Source organism: Thermobia domestica, chromosome 5 (assembly GCF_964235325.1).
Source record: "Thermobia domestica chromosome 5, izTheDome1.hap1.1, whole genome shotgun sequence".
Classification (NCBI taxonomy): Eukaryota; Metazoa; Arthropoda; class Insecta; order Zygentoma; family Lepismatidae; genus Thermobia; species Thermobia domestica.
Window position 1 is genome coordinate 39,576,061 of NC_137458.1, and position 22,826 is coordinate 39,598,886.

Sequence of the window (22,826 nt, forward strand, 5' to 3'; positions counted from 1 at the left end):
AGGCTTACAAAAACGGCTGCTGAATATCATTAGTGGGGGATGTTGAGTGGAGCACTGCTTTGTGATTGGACGATTTATGTTTTACAATCAATCAGCTTACAATGAAACAGTCGACTCATTCTCACCTGGAAGAACGTAAATCTCGAAATTATGCATTGCTTGTGCAAAAAATATCTCAATATGATGGTGGTAGAATAATGGTATGAACAGGAATCAGTACCAAATGATATACAATCCTTCAGATCATTTGGAACGGTACTCTAACGCTCAAGGGTACAAAAATAAGTTGCTTAGGCTTCACGTTATTTCTGTGGCTGCGGCAATCGGCAGTAGTTTTATTTGTGTGGACGATAATCCCAGAACTTTACGAGCACGAGTGGTAGAGATAATGATGTAGGCAGACAATATCAAAGAAATGATATGCCCAGTGTGCTCACCATACTGAAATCCCAATGAACACTTATGGGTCACACTCGGCAGGCATATTGCAGCTAGGCCAGCACTACCACCAATTCTGAAAGTTAGAAATGGCCCTTCTGAAGGGATGGGGAAACGTCCCACAGGCCAGCATCGACAGTCTGATCCTATGCATGTCAAATAGATAAATAGATATACAGCGGTTGTAGCTGTTAGGCGGTACCACACACCTCATTGGAGGAATGTTTTGTTATGCAAATGTCTATTTCTGTCATGTTACTGTGATGTCGTCTTGTGTTTTTTTTTTCTTTCTTTCTTTCTTCTTAAGTGCATAAATCCCTCCTAGAGTTCATTCATGTCACTACCCAGCACAAATAATTGCAACAACCCTCACAACGAAATACATCTACAATTTTGAGTTCCTTCGGTCGTTTTTAAGTTATCTGGCTTGTTCACCTAATTGTTTCGGCCAGTGTAGCATACTCAACACCTAAATAAAGATGTTATTTTTATTTTACATTTAAGATATGTCCCGAGAATGCTCTGTTCTTCAAAAATCAATGGTGTATTATAATACATCGTAGTGAATCAGTGCAAGACGGTGTTTGGGTTGGTTTTATTTGCAATGCATGGTCGACCGTATCAATACACGTTTCCTTGAGATTTATTTTTACCACATTCTTCGATAAGTGATGACTGTATCTCACTTTACAATATATTTACATATATTCCTATTTCCAAATCCAGTAACTGCTGTAACGGATTAAAGAAAGAAAGAAAGAAAAGTGCTGGCTGAAACAAACACTGGGAGTTTAGTATGCAAACAAATAAAATAAAAGCTTAATATGCAGTTCACCTGTTGCAATTGATGTGCTTTGTCTTGTCTTAGTATGCGTCATGCTAACATATAATAACGGTCAAGAGTTTTTTTAAAAGTCATTTATAGAAACTAGATAAGACTCTAAAAAAAACTTTCGAGAAGTCACTGTAAGATGACAGTATTAAGAGTTCAGGTACACAAAATTATCTTCATTAATTCAATAATATCGTAGAATGCATACGTTGCTCCGCAGTAGTAGCTTTTGCTATTGTTTTAAAAATAACACTGAGAAAATTGAGAAGTATATATAATTACCAAAATTACTCGAAGGTAAGGAAACAGTTTTGCTTCGCTTAAGTTGTGTGCAATAAATATTTTTCTGTATCACACTAATATTATCTTTACTTGTTGTATCTTTTTTTTTTTTATTTAGTTGATATTCCTCTTTCAGGAAAATAAAACTAACGCTGTACTATCTTTAAGTATTCACTTCAAAAAGAACAAATATATTCATTGAAAAAGTTGTAAATGTGCTACATCTGTTTCTTATTTACTTTAACTAGTAATTAACAACCAAGAATTTCAGAGAACAAATTTTACACTTAAAAAACAATGTTTACAATTTTATTGGGCTGTTTCGAAAGAAGTTCAAAAGTCAATAGTCTTTATATATATTGTATTAAGTATAAAGAAATTTATTTGCTCTAAAATAATTATCAATCATTCTAAAATATATTATTTTACCCAAATGCTTCTTTTATAATTCCTGTCGTAGTTTTTATTTTTTGCCCATAACTTCTTCAGTAATGTCGCTACCTAGTTGTCGAAAATTTATAACTTGTTACACTTTTCCTTCTCCAAATACTTCGCTTTCTTTCAATCAGTAAGTTTTTGAGAATCGTAGTAGTTTTCAGTTCAAATTATATATGTATATCATATGCTTTTATTTCAGAAAAGAGTACCCTACCTCTTACTGTAACATCTTCTTCTATTGACACCTCTTTATTATTTTATCTAAATAGATAATAAAAGCACATAAAACTATAAGATTAATTTTTATTAATTTGACCAATTTCTAGATAGAGCCATCCTTTTAGGCCAATTTAATCTGGGATTATATAAATCTGCAACAATAACAGCAATAGTGGAAAAGGAAGTGGAAAGATAAATTGGCCAAGTCCTTATTTAAGTTACCATCCCAGTATTCTCCTGGTGGAATCGAGAAAAAATGTCAAGATGGCTGGCCACCAGATTCAAATTCGGGACCTCCCTATTGCAAAGCAAAAACGCTAACCACTAACCTATGGATTTCACCTTAATATATTTAGCTTTATTAGAGGAATAAAATATACATAGTGCAGTTCGCTACAATCTTTGTTGAAATCATTCAAACTGCAAACATATTAAAATTCAATGTTGAACACCTGATTTCTTTTTCTTTTTCTTTTTTTTTTTCAAAAATGATACAAAAATTAAAGTTTTCCCAAAAAAATTCACTTATGAATACTATGAATATTTCCATCGATCATAACTCGGTATTCAACTGAACTTTACATTTTTTTCTCGTTACACTAATTGATATAAATACTTTGTAGCACATTTACACACTCAAGATAATCTTTTACGTTAATTAATACAACTAGCTTTCATGTTTTAATTCTGTGTCCTAGACGAATACTGAAGGTGTTAGGTTAAATAGTATATTTTACAACAGAGTACCTGGCACAGCTTGAGCAGGGGAGTGATGCTAAGGAAGGGTATGATATTGACAGAATGAAAGAGCAGTACATAAGGAAGTTGGGTAGTGCATGACTGTTTTAGTTTTGTAATATAATTAATTTTATTTTTCTTGAAGCAGTATCTTCGTGGAAAGATGTTTTTTTCCTTATGCATTGAATTTTATCTCATAAATATGAAATATTTATTAACAGCAGATCCTAGTGAAAAAAATGAAGTTACTTTCTTTTTGTAGTTTTGAGTTGAAAAGAAGGTATCAGGCAATGAAAGCATAATAAAGAGATTTAAATTATTTTTTCCATGTATTGGTTCAACAATTTTTTTTCGAAAAGAAATATTCGAATATAAATCCATATTTGATTTCTCTGTTTATTCTCTATTCATAACTCATTTATTTCTCTATTCACTACCGCAATATAATGCTAATAAAATACACAAAGAGTTGAAAAGTTGTGTTTTGAAATAGTTCGGAAGAAATTACATTGTGAAATAAATACACAGTAATATTTGCTAATGGGTGTCATAGGATATATAGTAATAATTAAAATAATCACTAACCTTGTATCTCGAAAGAATGTTCCTTGTTTTATTTATATATAAATATGAATCATGAACAAACATTCTTTCTGGATACAAAGTTAATGTTCATTTTAATTAATACATTTTAAATAATTAATATGAAATATTAAGACTCCATTTTCTATCAATTATAATCATTCTGTCTCTTCTTCTCATTGCTGAGAGTAACTAATACATATTATGATAGTTTTATATACCAGTGTTTCCCAATCTGTGGTCCGCGGACTTTCGGAGCCCGTGGAATATTTTAATAAACTTTATCTTATCATGTTGCTCACACCAGAGATATTTGTAATGTATATTACCTAGGTTTCAACCAATTGAGAAGAATAGAATACAAAAAGATAAAAGAAGAAATAAAATTACCAACCAAGACTGAAAGATACATGCAAAGCACATGTCAACATCAAGAAGTTACTAATTGTAAATAGTACCTGGTCCAATACATTCATTCAAATTAGTAAATATGCCCTCCAAAATGAAAATCATTCTTGACGAGACACTGAAAAATTTCGGTTTTATTAGGATCCTTTCTCTTCATAACCTGTTATTTTCTGCTCATTATAATGAGATGGGAAGTGGTCAGGAACGCTTATGATTATACTCAAAAATTCGCTGACTGTCTCGGAGTAAGGTTTTGACGCAATTGTTTCACCTTTGTGGCGAAGTAAGGTTGTTCATCATTAATACTAAATTTGAGTTAATACACAATTTAAACTATTTCAAATATCTCCTGCCTTTTGCTTATTTCGCGGATATTTCTAACATCTTGAATACTCTTAGCTCGAGCCTTCAAAATACATCTCTCACCGTGTTTTCTGTGCAAGGCAGGAGAGAAGCAACAATCAGGGAGTCAAATATGTGGTGCAACCGTTTGGAGAAAAGAAAATCGATTCCTTTACACATTCAGTGATTTCTTTGACTTCAATAAACAACCTCTTTCTGATGATGCTGCTGAAAGTGTGATCGAATATTTGAGGTCATTGGCGTTTCAACTATTTCTGCATTTTCCGATTTGTTCTGAAAAAATGATTGGATGAAAACTCCCTTTTTAGACTTGTAATTGTCTTATTGAGCTGTCTTGTGAGTCAATGTTCAAAATCTGTTTCCTTCGTCACTGTTACTGGATTTTTTGATCCAATTTAAGGAAGTTGATTCTAAAATCCCGAAAGAGCTGCAAGAGATCTGGTGTCATTTGTCACTACATGTTTATATGAAAAACATATGTCGTCTCATATGTATGAAAAACGAATACAAAAACATACTTAATGTAGAGGCAGATCTACGTCTGATTTTATCAAGTTTTGAACTAGATATATGGAAGTTGACGCGTAAAAAACAGTAACACTCATGACATTAGGTGAGAATTGAATTCAGGATATGGCATGATTGTATTATTTCGAATAACTCCTTTTATAATACTATTGCATTGCCAAATTAACGCAATTAGCGTTGTAAAATTGAAATTTATTACTTCATTCTTATGACATGTAAAATATATTTTAAGAAGTATTTTTTTATTTCGTGGGGGGACTGCGTAGAATTAGCTGTTGCTACAAGGGATCCGCGACATCAGAAGGATTGGGAAACACTCTTATATAATTGTTTCCACCGACTAAAGAAAAATCTATCAACTACATATGATAACATCAAAACATCTTTTCTCTGTAGATGCTGTTTTATTGTGTGTATTGCTATATGATTAATTATGATGTGAAGTATATCTCCATCTCCTCTATCTGTCTATCTGAGAAATATTGTAAACTTTATCTTGAATGTGCTGTATTAACAGTATGTGAAAACATTTCTGGTAGAATGCGTGCTTTCTGTTTCTGAGCATATGTAATAATCTATGCACTTGAATTTGCACTTAAAGTAGGCCTTTAGATATGTTATTCTCTCTTTTTTTATTTGTTTTGTTATTTTACAATCTTATTGTAGTAGTAGTGCTAAAGATTGTTCGTTTATGTTGCATTCGACTTTTCTTTCATTTTCTTTTTTTAAAAAAATGGATGTGGTTTGCAACTGTAATATAATTTTGATTTCAGTTAATGTCAGAGCCAACAGCAAGGATGGCATGACCACTGAAGAAATGAGAAAGCTAATTGAGAGGTCAGTAAAATGACTTCTTCACTTACGCACATTTTAAAAAAATATACCTTATCCTAAAGAAAGAACTTAACGTAAACATACTTCTTATAAAACCTAATGAAATCCTAGTTAATATTTATCTGCAACAGTAGAATCTTTCGGAGTTTCAGTCAAGAAATGAATATGAATTGTGTAATGGCAATTTGAATTTTGCACGACTTGTTTACTGTTAATACTTAACTTCTGTAGCTGCTTGTAGTGGTGATAGTTGGAACAGATATCATAACAATTTTTCTGAGAACTTTATTGTACAACTTATATTTAAAATGCACTTTTTCGTTTCATGGAACTACAAAACAGGAAACCGTAAGTTAACAAATTTGGTGTATGACGTGTGAGTTTATATTTGTTTTTCCTCTTCACTTCTGCTTGGCTTCCAGTGTACTGCTTGGCTTTCGCATAAACCATACTAATATCCTAAAATAACTGGTATTCCTGTACACATCCTGGTAATCCCTGTAGCTGTACGAATAGAAGAGACCATGAACATTTATATATCATATATATATATATATGATAAGGCGTAAATCGCACAGAATGTATAAATTCTGAAAACCTATATATATATATATATATATATATATATATATATATATATATATATATATATTAATCGCACTTTCTCTGTATATCTCAGTCACAGTACATGAAATGTGCGTAGAAAAAAGAACAGCGAAAGAAACGAAGATATAAGGGAATTAAAGTAAATCCTATGAGAAAATATTAAATGATGTTGATTCTGAAAACTTCTTGACCTTTATGTCTCACAAACTGTTATATGAAAAGAATTTATTAAAGATCACCAAACAAACAATATTTTTTTCCCAATAACAAGTACATACAAAAGCGAATATTCAAAAAGAGAACCAAAATCATAAACTTATAAGTCAGACCATGAGGCTCATTATAAAACACAATATAATGTATGGTTGCACGATTTTTCAATCTTTTGATGAAGGCATTAATTCTTAATTTGTTCATGAAAATATCTAATATAACTTAAAAATCTCTGTTGTGTTTCAGCAGTCTTTGCTCATATTGTACTATATTTGCTTTATACTAATTACATTTTCCTTTTTTCTTTTCTCATTTTTACGTTTATATGAAGAGAGTATATTTTTACCTACATTATCATTTTTTCTTACCGGAGAAATATTTTAGTTCATATTACATAAATGTTATGAAAATATTTGAATTTTTGCCGATTTGGCAATTTATTATTTCTGTATTAGTGATTTTGCAGCCGTTCAACCAGAAAATAATATAAAACTATCAACAGAAGGAACTCAACTCTTCAGGAATTTTAACTATATTTAGTTTTTCTCTGTGTTATTTTCAAAAATAGATTTTAAGAATTTCAGCGTTCAATTTGCCCTACCTTACATAGTTTTCACTATATTTTGCGTAAACATTTGAAGAAATATACACACAAGAATTATTTTACTTTGAAAGCCATAAAATATCGCTGTATCTGAAAGATATGACTACTTACAGAAAACTAATAAAAATTTATTTATTAAACGAATGTTTTACTCTAAATTGTCAGGATTTAGTCGATATCTGAATTTTCGTTCTTTATATGGAAAATTCTGAAAATCTCCATGTTTAGGTACTTGGACTTCACCTGTTTTTCAAAGGGTTTTACTCATGACCGCATGAAAAGTATTTTAATATTTTGGCCTAAAGTATTAGATTTCAAACAGACGAAAAAGGTTCACAAAAAGAAGAAAGGAAATATTATATAAATAGCAGTAATATTAATATTTCTTAAAATACTCTTTGGAACCTGTAATCTTTACCACTAGTAGGAAAGGAAGTAATTCAAATCCAAAGGATTAATCTTGAATATGACATCAAATGAATATAGGTAATGGAAATTTTATAGTGGTAACTCCTAATTGTATTTAATTCGCTCTAAGTAAATATTTTTTAGATATTAAATATTTCTATATATGTTTTATATTTCTTTTATTTCTAACGTCTTCTATTTAATCTCACCTGAGCAGAAAAGTTTGGAAAGTTGAAAACATTTTTAGAGTACTTTTATTATTTTCTTTTCAACATGACTTTTAAAAGTATTTGTATGTGATACCAAATATCATAATTTTTTTTTCTGTACTTCATGAATGTAATTGTTCATTACAATATTGCACATCATTTCTTTTGATCTCAATATGAACACTTCCGTTGTTTCCTACACACTTTGTACAATGTATTACAATAGTAAATATGTGTTTATCACATCACATTGTCTTTCAAGAAAGTGAACTCAATTTATCATTGTATTATATTAAATGTAAAATGTGACCAAAAGAAATTTTTAAAGAAAGAAAAAACTTAATTTTCTATTATTAATAGAAAAAAATCTATTATTAGTTTTGAAATTTTGTTAGAGTTTCAGCCTGCATGTCTCTGCATGAGTTTTAGTTACATTCTGAATGTATTAAATGCATATCTACGTTTGTAGTATGATATTATCCTTACGAAAGTAATCCTAATCCACATACCAGATACATGTTTGGTCATTCTGTTCTATAGTATTTAATATTTGAGTAGGCGAAATTAAAAAATTAAAAATTAAATTATAAACTTATAATAAATCTGTTAACAGCATAGTTATACCCCATCTCATGTTAAATACGATTAAAGATAATACGTGGAATGCATGTTTTGAAAGCCGGTGCGATCAGTGCGAATAATGTGATGAGCATGATTTCTTTCCACTTTCAATTCTAGCTAGTCATTTGAAAAAAGATATGAAATCAATTAGTCAATTTTCTTCTAAGTTAAATAAAGCAAATGATTTGCTATGAGATATATATTTGTTAAGTTGAATATTATATGTAAAATATACCTACTTCAAGAAAGAAGGTATATATTTTAACGTTACTAATTTAGTTTAGCTTCAGATATTGTTTTCCTGTTTATCTTTTCATCTTATTTACTGATCGATAGTTACCTGCGAGACTCTTACCCTTATATGCTATTTATAAACCAATAAATATTCCCAGTTACCTGCATATTGTTCTCTCCAACTCTCCAACTTTTTCATGTTAAAGCTTTTTGTCGATGTACGTTATTGGATAGTTACCAAGGAGTACTCGTTATGTTGGTCTAAGATAATAATTCCTTTTTCGTGTCATTTTAAGAAATTAATATCAATAAATACTACATGAGATATACGTTACCTATTAATAGATATAAGATAATACTCATTACTTCTCTTACTATGTATTATTCTAATTTTTAAGTACTTGTTACACACTATTTTATATATATATATATATATATAAAGTATTTGCAAGCCTTTACACGAAAAATGTACGAAAATAATGTTAACCCTTAACAGGAAATATGTGTCTCTCAGACACCTATGGTTTTTCTTTGTATTACATTGGCAACACTGATTCACTCAATGTATTGGTTTTCTCAGTACCTTCCTATTATTTAACATTACACATATGTTTTTTTAAAAAAAGATATTGCTTTATACATGTCCGTGTCCCACAGACATACATTTCCTGTAAGCGAAGAAAATAGCGTTTCCTGTTAAGGGTTAACAATCTTTTGAAAAATTAGAAATTTTCATTTACACCACCATAAATCATGGTAGCCAGTCCCATAATTAAATTTCGTTTCTTATTATCATGAAAACTTACTGAAACAAAGATCTTTCATAAGATAAGGAAACTAATGCCTGATTTTATTCATTTCTCAAGCAAACTTTGTAGCGTTTCCTAAGATAATAATATGATTTCAGCTTTTATCTAAAGACCACTGATCAAGATTTAGTTCTGGCTTCTTTGTTCGAATGAAGTACGATTCATAAATTGCGTTTCCTATTTGCGATGATGTTTTGTGGAGCACTTTTACCTTTTTAATGGTATGCTTAGGGACTACTAAATGTTTACGTAGACCTGTAACTGCGAAATCTTGGTCTTTTGTGTTTCTTTGACCAAAAGTATCATGACAGCTACGAGAATAAAAGAACATATAAGATACTCAAAAGACCGTCTTGCAGTTCCAGATCTATCTAAACATTTGACAGCCTGAAAACATACTACTGAAAAGGAAAAAGTGCTCCATAAACATCATCGCAATAGAACGCAACGTATAAATGGTACCTTATTAATTAAGATAAAGATTCCAGAACTAAATTTTGATTAATGATCTTTGGATAAAATCTGGAATCATATTATTAACTTAGGAAATGCTACGAAGCTTTCTTAAGAAAATATTAAAATTTTAAAACCCTAATATTTTTATTATTGAAAAATTTTCCTTTGCTTTGAATACAAGAAGCATTCAATAAGTTTTGCAAGATGGTTACAATATTTTTTTTAGTTGCAATATGATGATAAAATTTTAGGTGAACATACTTGGACTCTTTGGCTACAAGACCATGTAACTCAATATAACCTCCATGCATCTCATCCAACGTTCTTTTCATGCCTTGAATGCACTTTGGTAAAATTCAGAAGGACGAATTTTATACTATTATTTCACACAAGAAATGAAACCTTTTTCACTGTCGAATATTTTTTCTCACATATGGGCCTTCAGTCTACCAAACAGGAAGAAATCCGAAGAATCTAAGTCCGGACTATAGGAGGCTGAGGAACGACTTCCCATCCCATTTTCATTATTTTCTGCTGTGTCATCAAGGCTGTGTGAGGTTTGGCATTGTGCTGATGGAGTTTGATGACCTTATCTTGCGGCTCTGGTCTTTTGGTCTGGAGAGCACGTCTACCTTATTCAGTGACAAACAACAGCGTTCCTTGTTGTGGAACTATATTCCAAGAAGTCTCTGAAAGTGACACCGCACTGATACCAGAAAAAGGATGCCATAATTTTCTGTCCTGATTCTGGAAAGTCTAGATTTTTCAAACTGTTGCAATCAGCGCTAGGTACCGGCGCGGTTTAATGTGTGATCCTCACAAAGTGGAAGCAACTTTCTATGAATTGATGTGACTGATTCACACCAGTTTTGAAAAAGAATTCCATTACCGACCGTTGTCGGGTCTTGATGTCTACTTCAGTGACCATTGTAGTTTACCTGTGAACAATAGTAAACAACAATTATTACCATTTTGAAGCCAAAGGATTAAAGTATGTTAACCTAAAATTTCATCATCATATTACAACTAATAAAAATATTATACTTGTGTGTGCAAAGTTTATTGAACGACCTTTGTAATAAAAAAAAAGAGAAAAAAAAAATACTATGAAACTGGTACATGGTAGTGTAAATGAAGATTTGTTATTTTTTGTACGATTGTTACCACTGTTTTTGTACACTTTCCGTATAAAGGTTTATAAATACTTTGTATAATAGTGTGTAACAAGGTCCGAGTTTTTTTTTTTTTCGGTGAACATGTTGAAGTGGTATCCATTAATACACGGAAGAAGACAATGAAGGAAAGAATGTGAATTCACAACTCAATCTATCTTCAATTATTCTGTGATAATGCTTTCATATTAAAGGAAGCAAAATTATCAGGAAAAATAACATTAAATCAAGGCAAGGTATGGAAAAAAAAAACGTTCCCATTGACGCATGTGATCCTAAAAATTGAATGTCGTGTTTACTACATTTAAATTCATTATAAGCACACATCTATAATTTTTGCGGACGGAATATTGCTGCGTGATCCTTTAGCAGTCCCGAGAGGATGTTAATTGTTCTCGATAAATAGGCAACTTGGTGTTTATAGAGCAAATCCTTCAGACCTGTTGTTGTTATTGAAAGGACAACAGCTAAAATTGTTAACTAAAGTGACCAAGGATTAATATTGTACGAAGAATAAAGTATTTTTATTATAAAAACATTTGTAAAATATACGTATTGTTCCAAGTGTTCCCTGTGTTTCCCGTTACAGTTGTTTAAAGTGTTGTAAACCTAGTCCAAGATAACACATTATACTGAAAAATTATCTCGAGGAAACTTCATGCACTAATACAGTAGCTAAACATAATGATTAAGCATATATGCCTTTACACTCTATATGTGCGAGCTCAAAACATCATATTTTTAACCCATGGGCCTCTACTGGGCTATACCTTACATAGGGAATTTTCATATATGTACCGAAATTTGTTGGATTGCCCGAAATATTTTGTTTTAAATTTTAAGTCAAAGTTATAAATCTGAGAAAACTCGAGATTTTAAATTAAGAGGTTAATAGTAATATTCAGAAGAATATTTCGTCTATTTGGATTAAACTTCAGTTTAGAATTATTTCTTGTTCAATTGATCCTGATCCAAATATTCAGTATTCTGCTGAACAGGGTCAGTACAATTTCGGCCTGGTAAGTAAGATCAATGGTGCGGTAAAATTTCGAACTGAAATAGAAGGATGGACTATGAACCCATTCTTGGAACAATTAGTTTGCCCAAGATGTTTTGCATTGAATTTTAAATCAAAATTACAAATTTGTGAAAACTCAGGATTTTAAATTAAGGGGTTAATAGCAAGATTCAGAGCAATATTTTGTAAATTTTGATTAGTTCATCCTTTTAGGATTATTCCTTGTTCAATTGATTCTGATTTGAATGTTAAATGTTCTGCTGAATCGAGTCAAAATAGTGCAATAAAGTTTCGAACCGAAATAGAAAGATTAACTATGGACCCATTGGTGAGCAATGGATTAAAGAATTCCAAAGAATGTTGAAGTCAATAATAATTCGAACTGAGCTTTTATATAGCACACTATTATTCAAGTTAATAGAAATATGTGTGATATGAAAGTAGATTTAGACGGTTTTTTTTTTTCAGCAAATGCATAGTTTTTCTTTAGATTTTCTAGTGCTAGTTCACTGTACCTGAATAAAAGTAAAGTAACAGGAAAAAATAAAAATGTATGAAAGATGTATTCTTCATGTGCAGTATACTTGAATTAAAATTAAAATTTAAGGTTTTGAGCGTGAGGTGAGACAAGTTTCTATATGTTACTTTGTGTAATATATATGATATGGTACTTGTATGTAAACTGACACTTTCAAATATTCTACGTCTTCAATACCTTTTCTAAGTATTATTTATAATTATTTTAAAATGTGATATAATTAATATTCTGAATAAGCATACGATGAAAAACATTGATCTATCAAAAGTACTGAAATACAATTACAACTGTGAATAAGAATTCCCGAAACGTGTAGTTTCATATTTAGAGATGACATTTATGTTTATGATGTAAGTTCTTAAATTTCGTATCTGAATTTTCTCGAATATATATCGAAGATACTATTATCGAATATTATTTAGAATCGATTTTTCAGTGATTTCCTTAACTAATGTTTTCTCGATCTTATCTTGCAGAAACGAAGCAGGGCACCACCTCCAAAACGGACTCACACCCTACGATACTGTGGCAGTGTAACCTTTAGTTTTGGAAACAATCAAAAGACTCGTGCCATAGTTGATTCAATCCAAATTAATGCTGTGACTGGGACATTTATATTATTTCATTTGCTATGTATGTGATATTTTATTCTTTAATAGTATTTTTCCAGTGGACTGTTGAAATAAGTTCCTTTTACCGCAGTTTGTTGATTCTGAGGCTTGCAAATTCAATTTTTAACTTTGTTCCACTCACAGCATTTGAATTCCCCCTCCCTTCCATTATTTAACATTTCAACATTTGCTTTTCAAATTCCTTAGAAAGACACACAACATTGCTGCCTACTCATATTTGAAATTAATGTCTTGAATGTATCTAATTCCATAATACCCCAACCAAAGCAAATTGCCACCTCATTGATATTCTTATTCTTATGAATCTCCATTGCTTATGTTAAATTAAAGCTCAACATGTGACATGTGATATTTTGTGGTGTACTATTACATTTAGAGTAAATAAAAACATGGATGTAGTATTAACTTTAATTATAATCTTATTACACATACAAATTCTGAATGGATTATATATAGAGCATAGATTGTACTGTAATTCTACGTACAGGGAAGCTGATTTGCAACCATTTTCATTAATTCTTTGTTGAATTCTGAGTGTTTTGTATGACTCCTTGTGTGAACATTTCATGTTTTGATGATATATAATTATATACATACATATATATAAATATAAATATATATATACATAGATATATATATGAAAACAGATTGAAAAATACAGATATTAATCTGCTAGTCTTATTCGTGTCAGATTTTCTTATATAAAAAAAGAAGCTATCCCCGTCCCTTCATAGAAACATTACCCACAGTCCAAATGTGTAACTCTCTATCTCTCTTTGAACGTGATCATGACATTAATTTGACTCTGCTGGGTTAAAATTCTTTAAATAAGCAGATTAGTTATAAAATCTGCCAGCGCAAGATAACGAATGCTCATGGAGTGCATATGAAATGTTTTTTACTGTATAGCTTTGCTAATGGCAGATGTTAGTTGTATTATACAATTTCTATTTAGAAGTGTCATTGTTCTTGTATATGTAGAATTGTATAAGTAGTATTTTAAGAGAAATTAAGATAAAAGAGTAAAGCATGCTGGGTGCTACAAGAGAAAAAAAAAAGTAATAAACAAGCATTGAAAGCATTGTTTCACGAATTTTTAGCATACAAACCAATTAAGCAGTAATTGAATAGCGAACATAGATTAGGTAACAGGGGTGTATTTGCTTATAGAAATAAGAAACCTTCCAAAAAGACTGTAAAATACAATACATCAAGTTTCATTATTTAAGAAAGAAGAAAAAGAACAAGACGAGGAAGATAGGTAAAGAGAAATAAGTTAAATCTCAAAAGCAAATCACCAATCAAGGGTTTGTACTGAGGGAAACTTCGTTCAAGTTCGTATACGTATTCTTGTTAAACTTTTAACAAATTCATTGTTCTGTTTTTTTTTTAAGTAATGTTAAAAATGTTCAACATTTATGTTGAGTGGAAATTTTCCTCCAGTGGAGGACATTTTGTCTATATTCTCATAATCCTGTTTATAATTTCAATTAATTTTTGTCTATTCTGTATATTTTTCATGTTCTAAGTTTTCTTCTTTTTGTACATTTTTTTTTTAATGAAATAGTTTACTCTATTAAAACATTCATACTTCATCTCGTTTTCGACAAATGAGGAAGGTAGCCTTTATATTTACTGTTATTTCGAACGTTCTTTCCTCCTGTTACTTATAACCATTGTCATCTTAAGTATTGAATAATTGCCAAACTACATGCTTTTGAGTGTTTGTATTTATGTGGGCCTGTGATGTTTTTTGCTGCGTGGGATTCCGAGTGCAAATGGCTTTGATCTAATTTCTTGCATCACAGAAGTTTGTTTAGAATTCTTTAGTGTGTACTTAGCACATTGTTTTTAGGTACCAAGATATTTTTTAGATATTAAAATGTTAAATGTGATTTATATCGCTTGTTAACTAAGTCGCCGTTTCTTTAATCTCTGCTTTGAAAGTTTGAATGATTCTTTTTTTCTTAGAACTGCATAATTGGAGCTGTGGTGCAAGAAATTTTTGAAGCCAAAGATATGCAAAATGTTTCAAGGAACCCAATATTCGACAAAATCGGAGTTTTTTAATTATTTTTATTGTCCCCAATACTTTTGACTTTAATCTTTATAAAAAAAATACAAAAAATCGAAATACAAAATAATAAAAGTTAAAGTTTTCATTACTTTAATAAATTATAGGAAAAAAAACACGCGCGTCATTGGGTTCCTAATTTGGTTAAATGTTTTGGGGACTAAATATAATGCTGTTTGTACCAAAGTTGTAGAATTAATGGACTTTTGTGTTATTAAAAATTTACAACTAAATACAATTGTGTTTTTCATTTTGTTTTATGTAACCTGATTAAACATCTACACTCAAATTGCCTTAATAGAAGCGCCAAATCTAATGGACCAATATCGTATGGTATACGAATGATATGATTACATTTTATGCGTCACGCGATATCGCCTTCGGAGTGTACAAAAGAAGTTGGGAGAGAGCACTCGCCTGCAGAGAAACTAAGTATGTCATTTGAAAAAACAATTATGCTGATTACAACAAGCTAATAAAATTCCTGTACGGTTGAGAACTTTTTGAGAGATTCAACGTTTAATACACGATTTGTACAACCACGATGTGTTTGGATTCCGACCAATCAAAAGATTAGGCAGGAGATTTGTACATAATATGAAACTTCTTCATCCGGATGTTATGAGGTATAAACGAAACAATCAAATAAAGGTCGTGTCCATACCAATGAATCAGTTCCGATCATCGCGATACATTGAATTGTTTCAGTTTGCGTTCCACAAGGCGAGTTACCGAACAAATTATATACCTTTTGAATCATCTCTCGAATTTGCTTTTCGCTTTGGTTATGCGAACTGTTTCCCTGACGGATGCAACGCAATTGCACATATAGGATGTTCATGTTGCAAGAAAATATTTTCTCTGTGTCATTTCTTCATAGGACAGAAGGAACAACATTGATCAATTTTCATCTCTAACCTATCATTATTCTGAACAGCATAATGACTAATTTTAACTAACAAACCCGTTAGTTATTGCTAAACTTTTTTTTTTTCTGGTACCTCTAGTAGATTTCAATTCATATGTCAACATTCGTTGCTAATAATGTTGTACTTAACGCGTTTAAATGCGCATTTACTCATTTTTCATATAAACTTCCAAGTTGCATCTCTCGAACAGTTCTCAACCGTACAGGAATTTTATTAGCTTGTTGTAATTACATGAATTGGTCCGTCAAATGGCATGCTAAGATTCTCTGCGGCGAGTGCTTTCCCCTGAACTTCCCTTGTTAGTAGAACACACAGAGGTTAGATCGAGCCAACACGGACATCAATAGGTGCTGTGACACAGTGAGGCATAAAATAGAATGGAAGAGACGTTAGATATTCTTCTAAGATATTGCGACTCGTTGCTCAAGTTTATGTACTGTAGTTAGAGTTTGTGGTGTAAGAGTTGTTCGATCATGAACTAGAAGTGTTCAATATTAAAATTTAGGGTCCCTTTTCACCACCGAGGATATATGAGACGTGACCCTACAATTTAAGGTAAAATTCAAACCACTGTAATACGTTCAAATTTTAATGCTATCCAACCAGGAATCGAGTCCTGACACAAAAGGCATACGCGCTAGCTACTAGATTAGCGGGAAGGACTAAGTGTTCAGTAGGAAACAGGTGAAGTGACGGTAGCAGTAGAGCATGATATCCATTCAGAAACTGCAAAAATAGGACTACGACAGACCCAAATATCTCAATGACATAACACCTAGTGACGAACCCATGTGGCGATGTATAATGCAAGCCTCGCTAAGACTGTCGCCTTCTGGATGGAACATTGTCTATGCCGAGGATCTTGCTAACTTAATTATGTGCAGTTGCGCATTATCCTGTTGGAAAGTAGATCCACACAGAGCTACAAAATTGAGACTCAACAGATCAGCAAATATTTATGCTTTAGTTTTAAATTATACATTTATTAATTCCATTACTTTGCACTGAAGAAAGCACGGAAAGACAAAACTACCTTGATGAAGGCATCTATATTACAGTTTATCGTTTTTATATTTAATTTTGTACCTTATAAAAATGACCTCTAGATAGTAAAAATTACTTTCTGCAAATATAAACTAAAACTTATATGTATAACGTAAGATATAAAACTACTTTTGTAGAGGCAAAATTTGGTGTTTGACGAATCATTGTCTATCATTATCTTAGTAAACTGTTGATGGTGATATTCCAAATGGAAAATAACAATTGTGTTCTCCTAGAAGCCTGCTATTATAATGGTATCAGGATCTGAAACTTGGTTTGGGGGGTCTCGATTCCAAGTAAAAGAGAGTAATAGTTTTAGAAACATGACCGGCAACCTGATTTATTGTTATCCATTATGCAGTGTAACAATTCTTTAACTAATAATTACGTTTAAAATAAAAAACTGGTTTAGCTAAATGGGAAATATTATTATGACCAACTATAACAGATACAAGCTAATACGTAGGCATTAATTAGTGCCTTCATTAGATATGCGTATGTTACAATCTGTACTAATTTTTACTTCAAACTACAATTATTTTCAGTAAGTTGGCGACCTGTCTAACTTGAAGTTGAATACCTTTCAATGGAACCGATAATAGGCAAATCTGATTTATAAAGAAGAAGTTCTTGAGTTTTTCATTAAAATTGGCACAATAGAACTTTAGTTATAACATAATTAAGATTTTAAATGCGAAGGAGGACTTACCATGAATAACATTTTTAAATAATTAATTGTCATAAAAAAAAAAAAATGCTTTCTCTTTTGACTGAAAGAGTAAAATTATGTTGGGATTCGTAAGCGGATATAGACTGATTTTGTTTTGAAACAAGAGAGAGTGACTATCAAGTGAAGTAGGCTTCTGTGTATTCATATGCAAATCAGCGTAGAGACTCATTGTCTTTTCCTTTTGGGGTGGGGTGCGGTACTTGGAAACCATTTACTATTAACATGCGTTTACCATAGGAAATATAATATTTATGAGTTTTCTCGAAGTTCTCGTTTTCTCCCGCATTATCATTTCACGAATTCTTTCATAATCATCCGTGTTCATTAGCCTAAATGACACCATCGTGGGACGTTAAAGACTTCATTTTATTTTTACCTATACTCGGCCAATAATGAGGCAGATCGATTTCCAGTAACATCTAAGAATCATGAAAATCATTTTTATATCTATAACAGCGTTCGAAGTTGCTATGCCTGTTATGCTTTCAAGTAAGACTATTGTTTAGCTTTGGGGGGCCAAGTTTTTAACCGACTTTTTCTTTTCTTTTCTTCTTCTTCTTTTTTTTGCGATATTCTATTCACATTCGGCTAGATTAGGTTAATTATACTTCTGTCAATATTGTCGAGCGAGCGTCAGCGAGTGAAGGCGGGTACGAGCCCCGCAGGGCACATTGTTTTCTGTCTTCGTTAGTGTTGGCCCCCCATTACTAAACATTTACCGTAAGACGGGGCTCTTTGCACAAAACATGGAAAGAGTTTCACAGTCCTCTGTCAGCAAAACTATGAACAGTAAAGAGGAAGTTTCAACTGCCACCGTAAGATAGGACATCTAACTGTATTTTGGCTATAATGTTTGCGGTTAACATCAGTTCTAATTACCGGGAGGGTTCGTTGTTGTAGATGTATGGAAAGCAGTCACTGTAAAGGTCGCTAAATTTTGCAAGATATCACCTATAAGAATTTCCGTCAAAGTTAAGTCAGTTTAGTAGAATACTACTGTATATAATGGGACTTGAATGCAATAGTTGAAATTGAAATGTGAAACGTTTTAAAGTCATAAAAAAAAAAAAAAAATGTAAAACTGGGAGAAGGAGGTTTCAGCCTCTTCTCGGGGCTACTTTGCACCGGTCCAAAATATCCCTTAGATAGGAAATTACTAGTATACTGGAACCTCCTGCATTTTAAATTTTAGGTGAATTTCCTATTTAGGTAGATGCTGGAATAAATTTCTTGTTGGAAAACAAATTATGAACAGTGGCAGATCCAGAAAAGTAGAGAGAGGCTTCACTCACAAATGCTTCGTTTTTTAGAAATCACTGAACTTTTTGGAGGAGGCTTGCAGCTTATACGCATAGGAATTATTTAACATTAGATTCTTTTAAAAAGAAATCGTGCAATTTAGGTGGGCTTCAGCCTGAAAATCCCAGACTCCGTAAATCTTCTACGGTTGGGATGATATTCTTGGTCATAAGGAATAACCAAGGCAAATCAGTTGACGGGGATTTTTTTTTTTTTTTTCTGTTCCTGAGTTGACATTTTTATGAGGCATATGCTACACTATCAGAATGTGATTCCTGTGCCGGTACCAGAAAATACATAATTTTCTATACAAATATCGATAATTCATACTAAGTACTGGTACTAGTACCATCATTCTAATATCAATATTTGTAGTCTCCATGCAATTTTGTGTAGGAAGTGAAATGTATAAATACTGAAGGGAAAACACTGCACAGAAACATTGTGTTCATATGTTGAACATACTTTTTTAAAAGTTGTACAAAGTATCCCCACCTATGGGGTTACCTTGCACCAAAGTTTATATTTCAATAGCTATGGTCATACTGAATGTTTACTAATGAACGTGCACTAATGTTTTCCTTAAATATCTAGCTATTATATGTTTAAAATACAGTGTTTTAAATCATTATGTTTGTAATTTGCATGCGATTTTCTTTAAAATTGCTTAAATCTTGTACAATCAGCGGCAAAAAACCTGCAACATAATCATGTAAGTTTATTGTGAAATGACGAAGTCTTTTGCTCCAAAATAAGTGTTCACGGGAGGACGCCGAGGTTTATCCTGGCGTGATTCGTGCCACTTAGACGTTATGTTGATTCCCTGTGCTGTTAGGCGTAGTATCACAATAAACTTACATTCTCATGTTGCAGGTTTTTTGCCGCGGATTGTACAAAGGGAGAACTGAAAATTTCATGCCTTGTTTCGTAAAACATTTCCTCTGCTACAGAGCTACTTGGTCATTTTGAATTCTATTGGAAATTTTAGCAAACGTAGAGGTTTTTAACAAGTGTTTTGCAACTTTCTAATTATATCTTACAATCAAATTCAGCAGTTCAACGTAGTTGCTCTTGTTCATTTACTTGCTACCCTGTATGTCTTCTATGTCCTAATTCCTGTTTTGTTAAGAAAACCTCTAGCGCCAATCAGACATTCTATTCTTCTGTTTGTTTTTATATTTTCATTATTTTCAACTATCTCATAGCAATGTTGACAATCTCGTACTTGACCGTCAATCCTTATGTGTTCGTATGCTTTTACGCAATACTTGGGGAAGATCGTCCTAGGACTATTCATGACCCACTGTCTATAGGTATTGACATAAAAATAATCACTGAATTCTTAGACAATCTAAACGCCTTTTCAATAACAAAATGAACATCACTAATATGGCTATTTACAACTTGGTGAATACCCAGTTAATCGTTTCACGTAAGATTTTATTTTCGATTAAAATTCAGTAAGAGGAGGAATAGATCTGGCATTTAAAATAACTATACATCATCCTAAATTCAGTGAACGAATTGAACACAATTTCACTTGATCTATCATACACTGGTGTTTCATATCTGTGCAAGACGAAATTTCCATATTCGTGAACCTTGAACAGCTACCATTTACTTGTTTCCTTGTTGTCTTATTTGCATAGGTTTGACCATCAGCGCAAATCTGTCTTCAACATTGGGGGGGGGGGGGGGGGACGGATAAGACCGTTTCCATATTATACTGGCAACATACGTATATATAGGTTTGTTTTGCCAGGATTTCATAATGGGGGATTGACATGAAACACTCTGGTTATTACACCAGGAGCTCGATCAATCTAAACTGTTTTACTGGCAACATATATTGGTTTGTTAACTAACTAACTAACTAACTAACTCTATGGCCTATGGAACCCGGAGGTTCAGTGCCGCGTTCACAAAAGCTCTCCACTGACTTCTATCCTTAGCTAACTGCATCCAGTTTCTACTTTGTATTCCTATCTCTGCGAGATCCATCTTAATATTGTCCTCCCATCTGCGCCTAGGTCTTCCTAATGGTCGTTTTCCGATTGGTCTTCCAGTCAAGACTTTGAAAGCGTTTCTACTTTCTTCCATTCTAGCTACATGACCTGCCCACCTAAGCCTCCTAGACTTGACGACCCTAACAATGTTCGGTAAACCGTATAAACTATGTAGTTCCTCGTTATGAAGCTTCCGCCATTCCCCATTCTCGTTCCTCTTGGGTCCGAATATTCTTCTCAGGATCCTGTTCTCAAATACTTTCAGTCTATGTTCTTCCCTCAGAGTAAGCGACCATGTTTCACAACCATACAGAACAACAGGCATGATTATCGTTTTATATATTTTAAGCTTCAAATTCCTCGACAGAATTCGCGACGATAAGAGATTTTGAACCGAATAGTAACACGAATTCCCTGCTTTTAGTCGACATTTAATTTCTTCGTGAATATGATTTTCGTCTGTTAATATTGATCCTAAATATTTGAAAGTATCCACTTTATCAAAAGCATTATTTAATATTTTAACGTCTGCACAATTTGCCGTATTACGGTCCCGACGCACTTCCATGTATTTAGTTTTCTCTGCGTTTACTTCTAAACCCATGTCCCTGCAAGCGTTTAATAAGATCTCTGCATTTCTTTCTACTGTTCTCCTATCATCCCCTATTAAATTTACATCATCAGCATATGCCATAACCTGGTGAATGCCGTTCAACTCTAGGCCCTGGTTGCTATCTTTGATTTTCCTTATGGCGTATTCCAGCACAAAGTTAAATAATAATGGCGACAACGCATCTCCTTGTTTCAGGCCATTTTCGACGTGGAAGCTCGTGGACAAAAATTTTCCTACCCGGACTTTACTTTGGGATTCACTTAAACATATCTTAATTAATCTAATTAGCTTTCTCGGTATTCCAAGTTCTGTAAGAACGTTGTATAATGTTTCTCTCCTAACCGAGTCGTAAGCCTTTCTAAAATCAATAAATAGGTGATGTACCGGGGTATTGTATTCCCACTTCTTTTCGAGTATTATTATATATTGGTTTGTTAGCACAATAAAATGATGATATGTGAGTAATTACTTTAATTAAAAAAAACTGTGGAGAAATCTCAAGTAAAGAATAAAAAAAAGTATTGAAAAAGATTTTACAATATCTACGTTTCTTCCTCTGTTCATTAAAATATAACAATTTTCCTTTCATTATGACCTCAACTATTATAAAAAAGTACATATCCACTATTATAAAAAGTACATATTCAATAGTCTTGTAAAATATTTTACAATATATGGGTTCCTTTCTCTGTTGAATCAAATGTTAGCAGAAATTTCTTTTCACATAACTTGTTTGTTTTCATTATTCCGTCAACTACTGTCTGTTCAAAATGACAGGTTAAAGGAGTAGTATAAAACTGTTTCTGAAATAACATGTTTGATACTGCAGAGAAGCGATGATGAAAAATTATGATAAACCATATCCACATTGTTACAGAACGGCACTATGCTTTCGAAAGCTTGAAAATTTCCTGACTAGTAGCAGAAATTCTGAGAATTTCGTAACTTT

The 22,826-nt window shown here is 32.1% G+C and overlaps 1 protein-coding gene across 50 annotated transcripts in view; it reads left to right on the forward strand.

Moving 5' to 3' along the window:
- Dscam1 (Down syndrome cell adhesion molecule 1) overlaps positions 1-15,494 on the forward strand; it is a 302,800-nt gene extending 287,306 nt beyond the window's left edge. For 49 of the 50 annotated variants that reach the window (XM_081758591.1, XM_081758585.1, XM_081758592.1 and 46 more), the window contains 2 exons: positions 5,602-5,665; positions 13,027-15,494. In XM_081758591.1, coding sequence (XP_081614717.1) covers positions 5,602-5,665; positions 13,027-13,087 — 125 coding nt within the window. In that variant the 3' untranslated portion in view covers positions 13,088-15,494. The remainder of the gene's footprint in view (positions 1-5,601; positions 5,666-13,026) is intronic. The other variant, XM_081758593.1, reaches the window with a different exon arrangement.
- Positions 15,495-22,826: the final 7,332 nt, after the last annotated feature.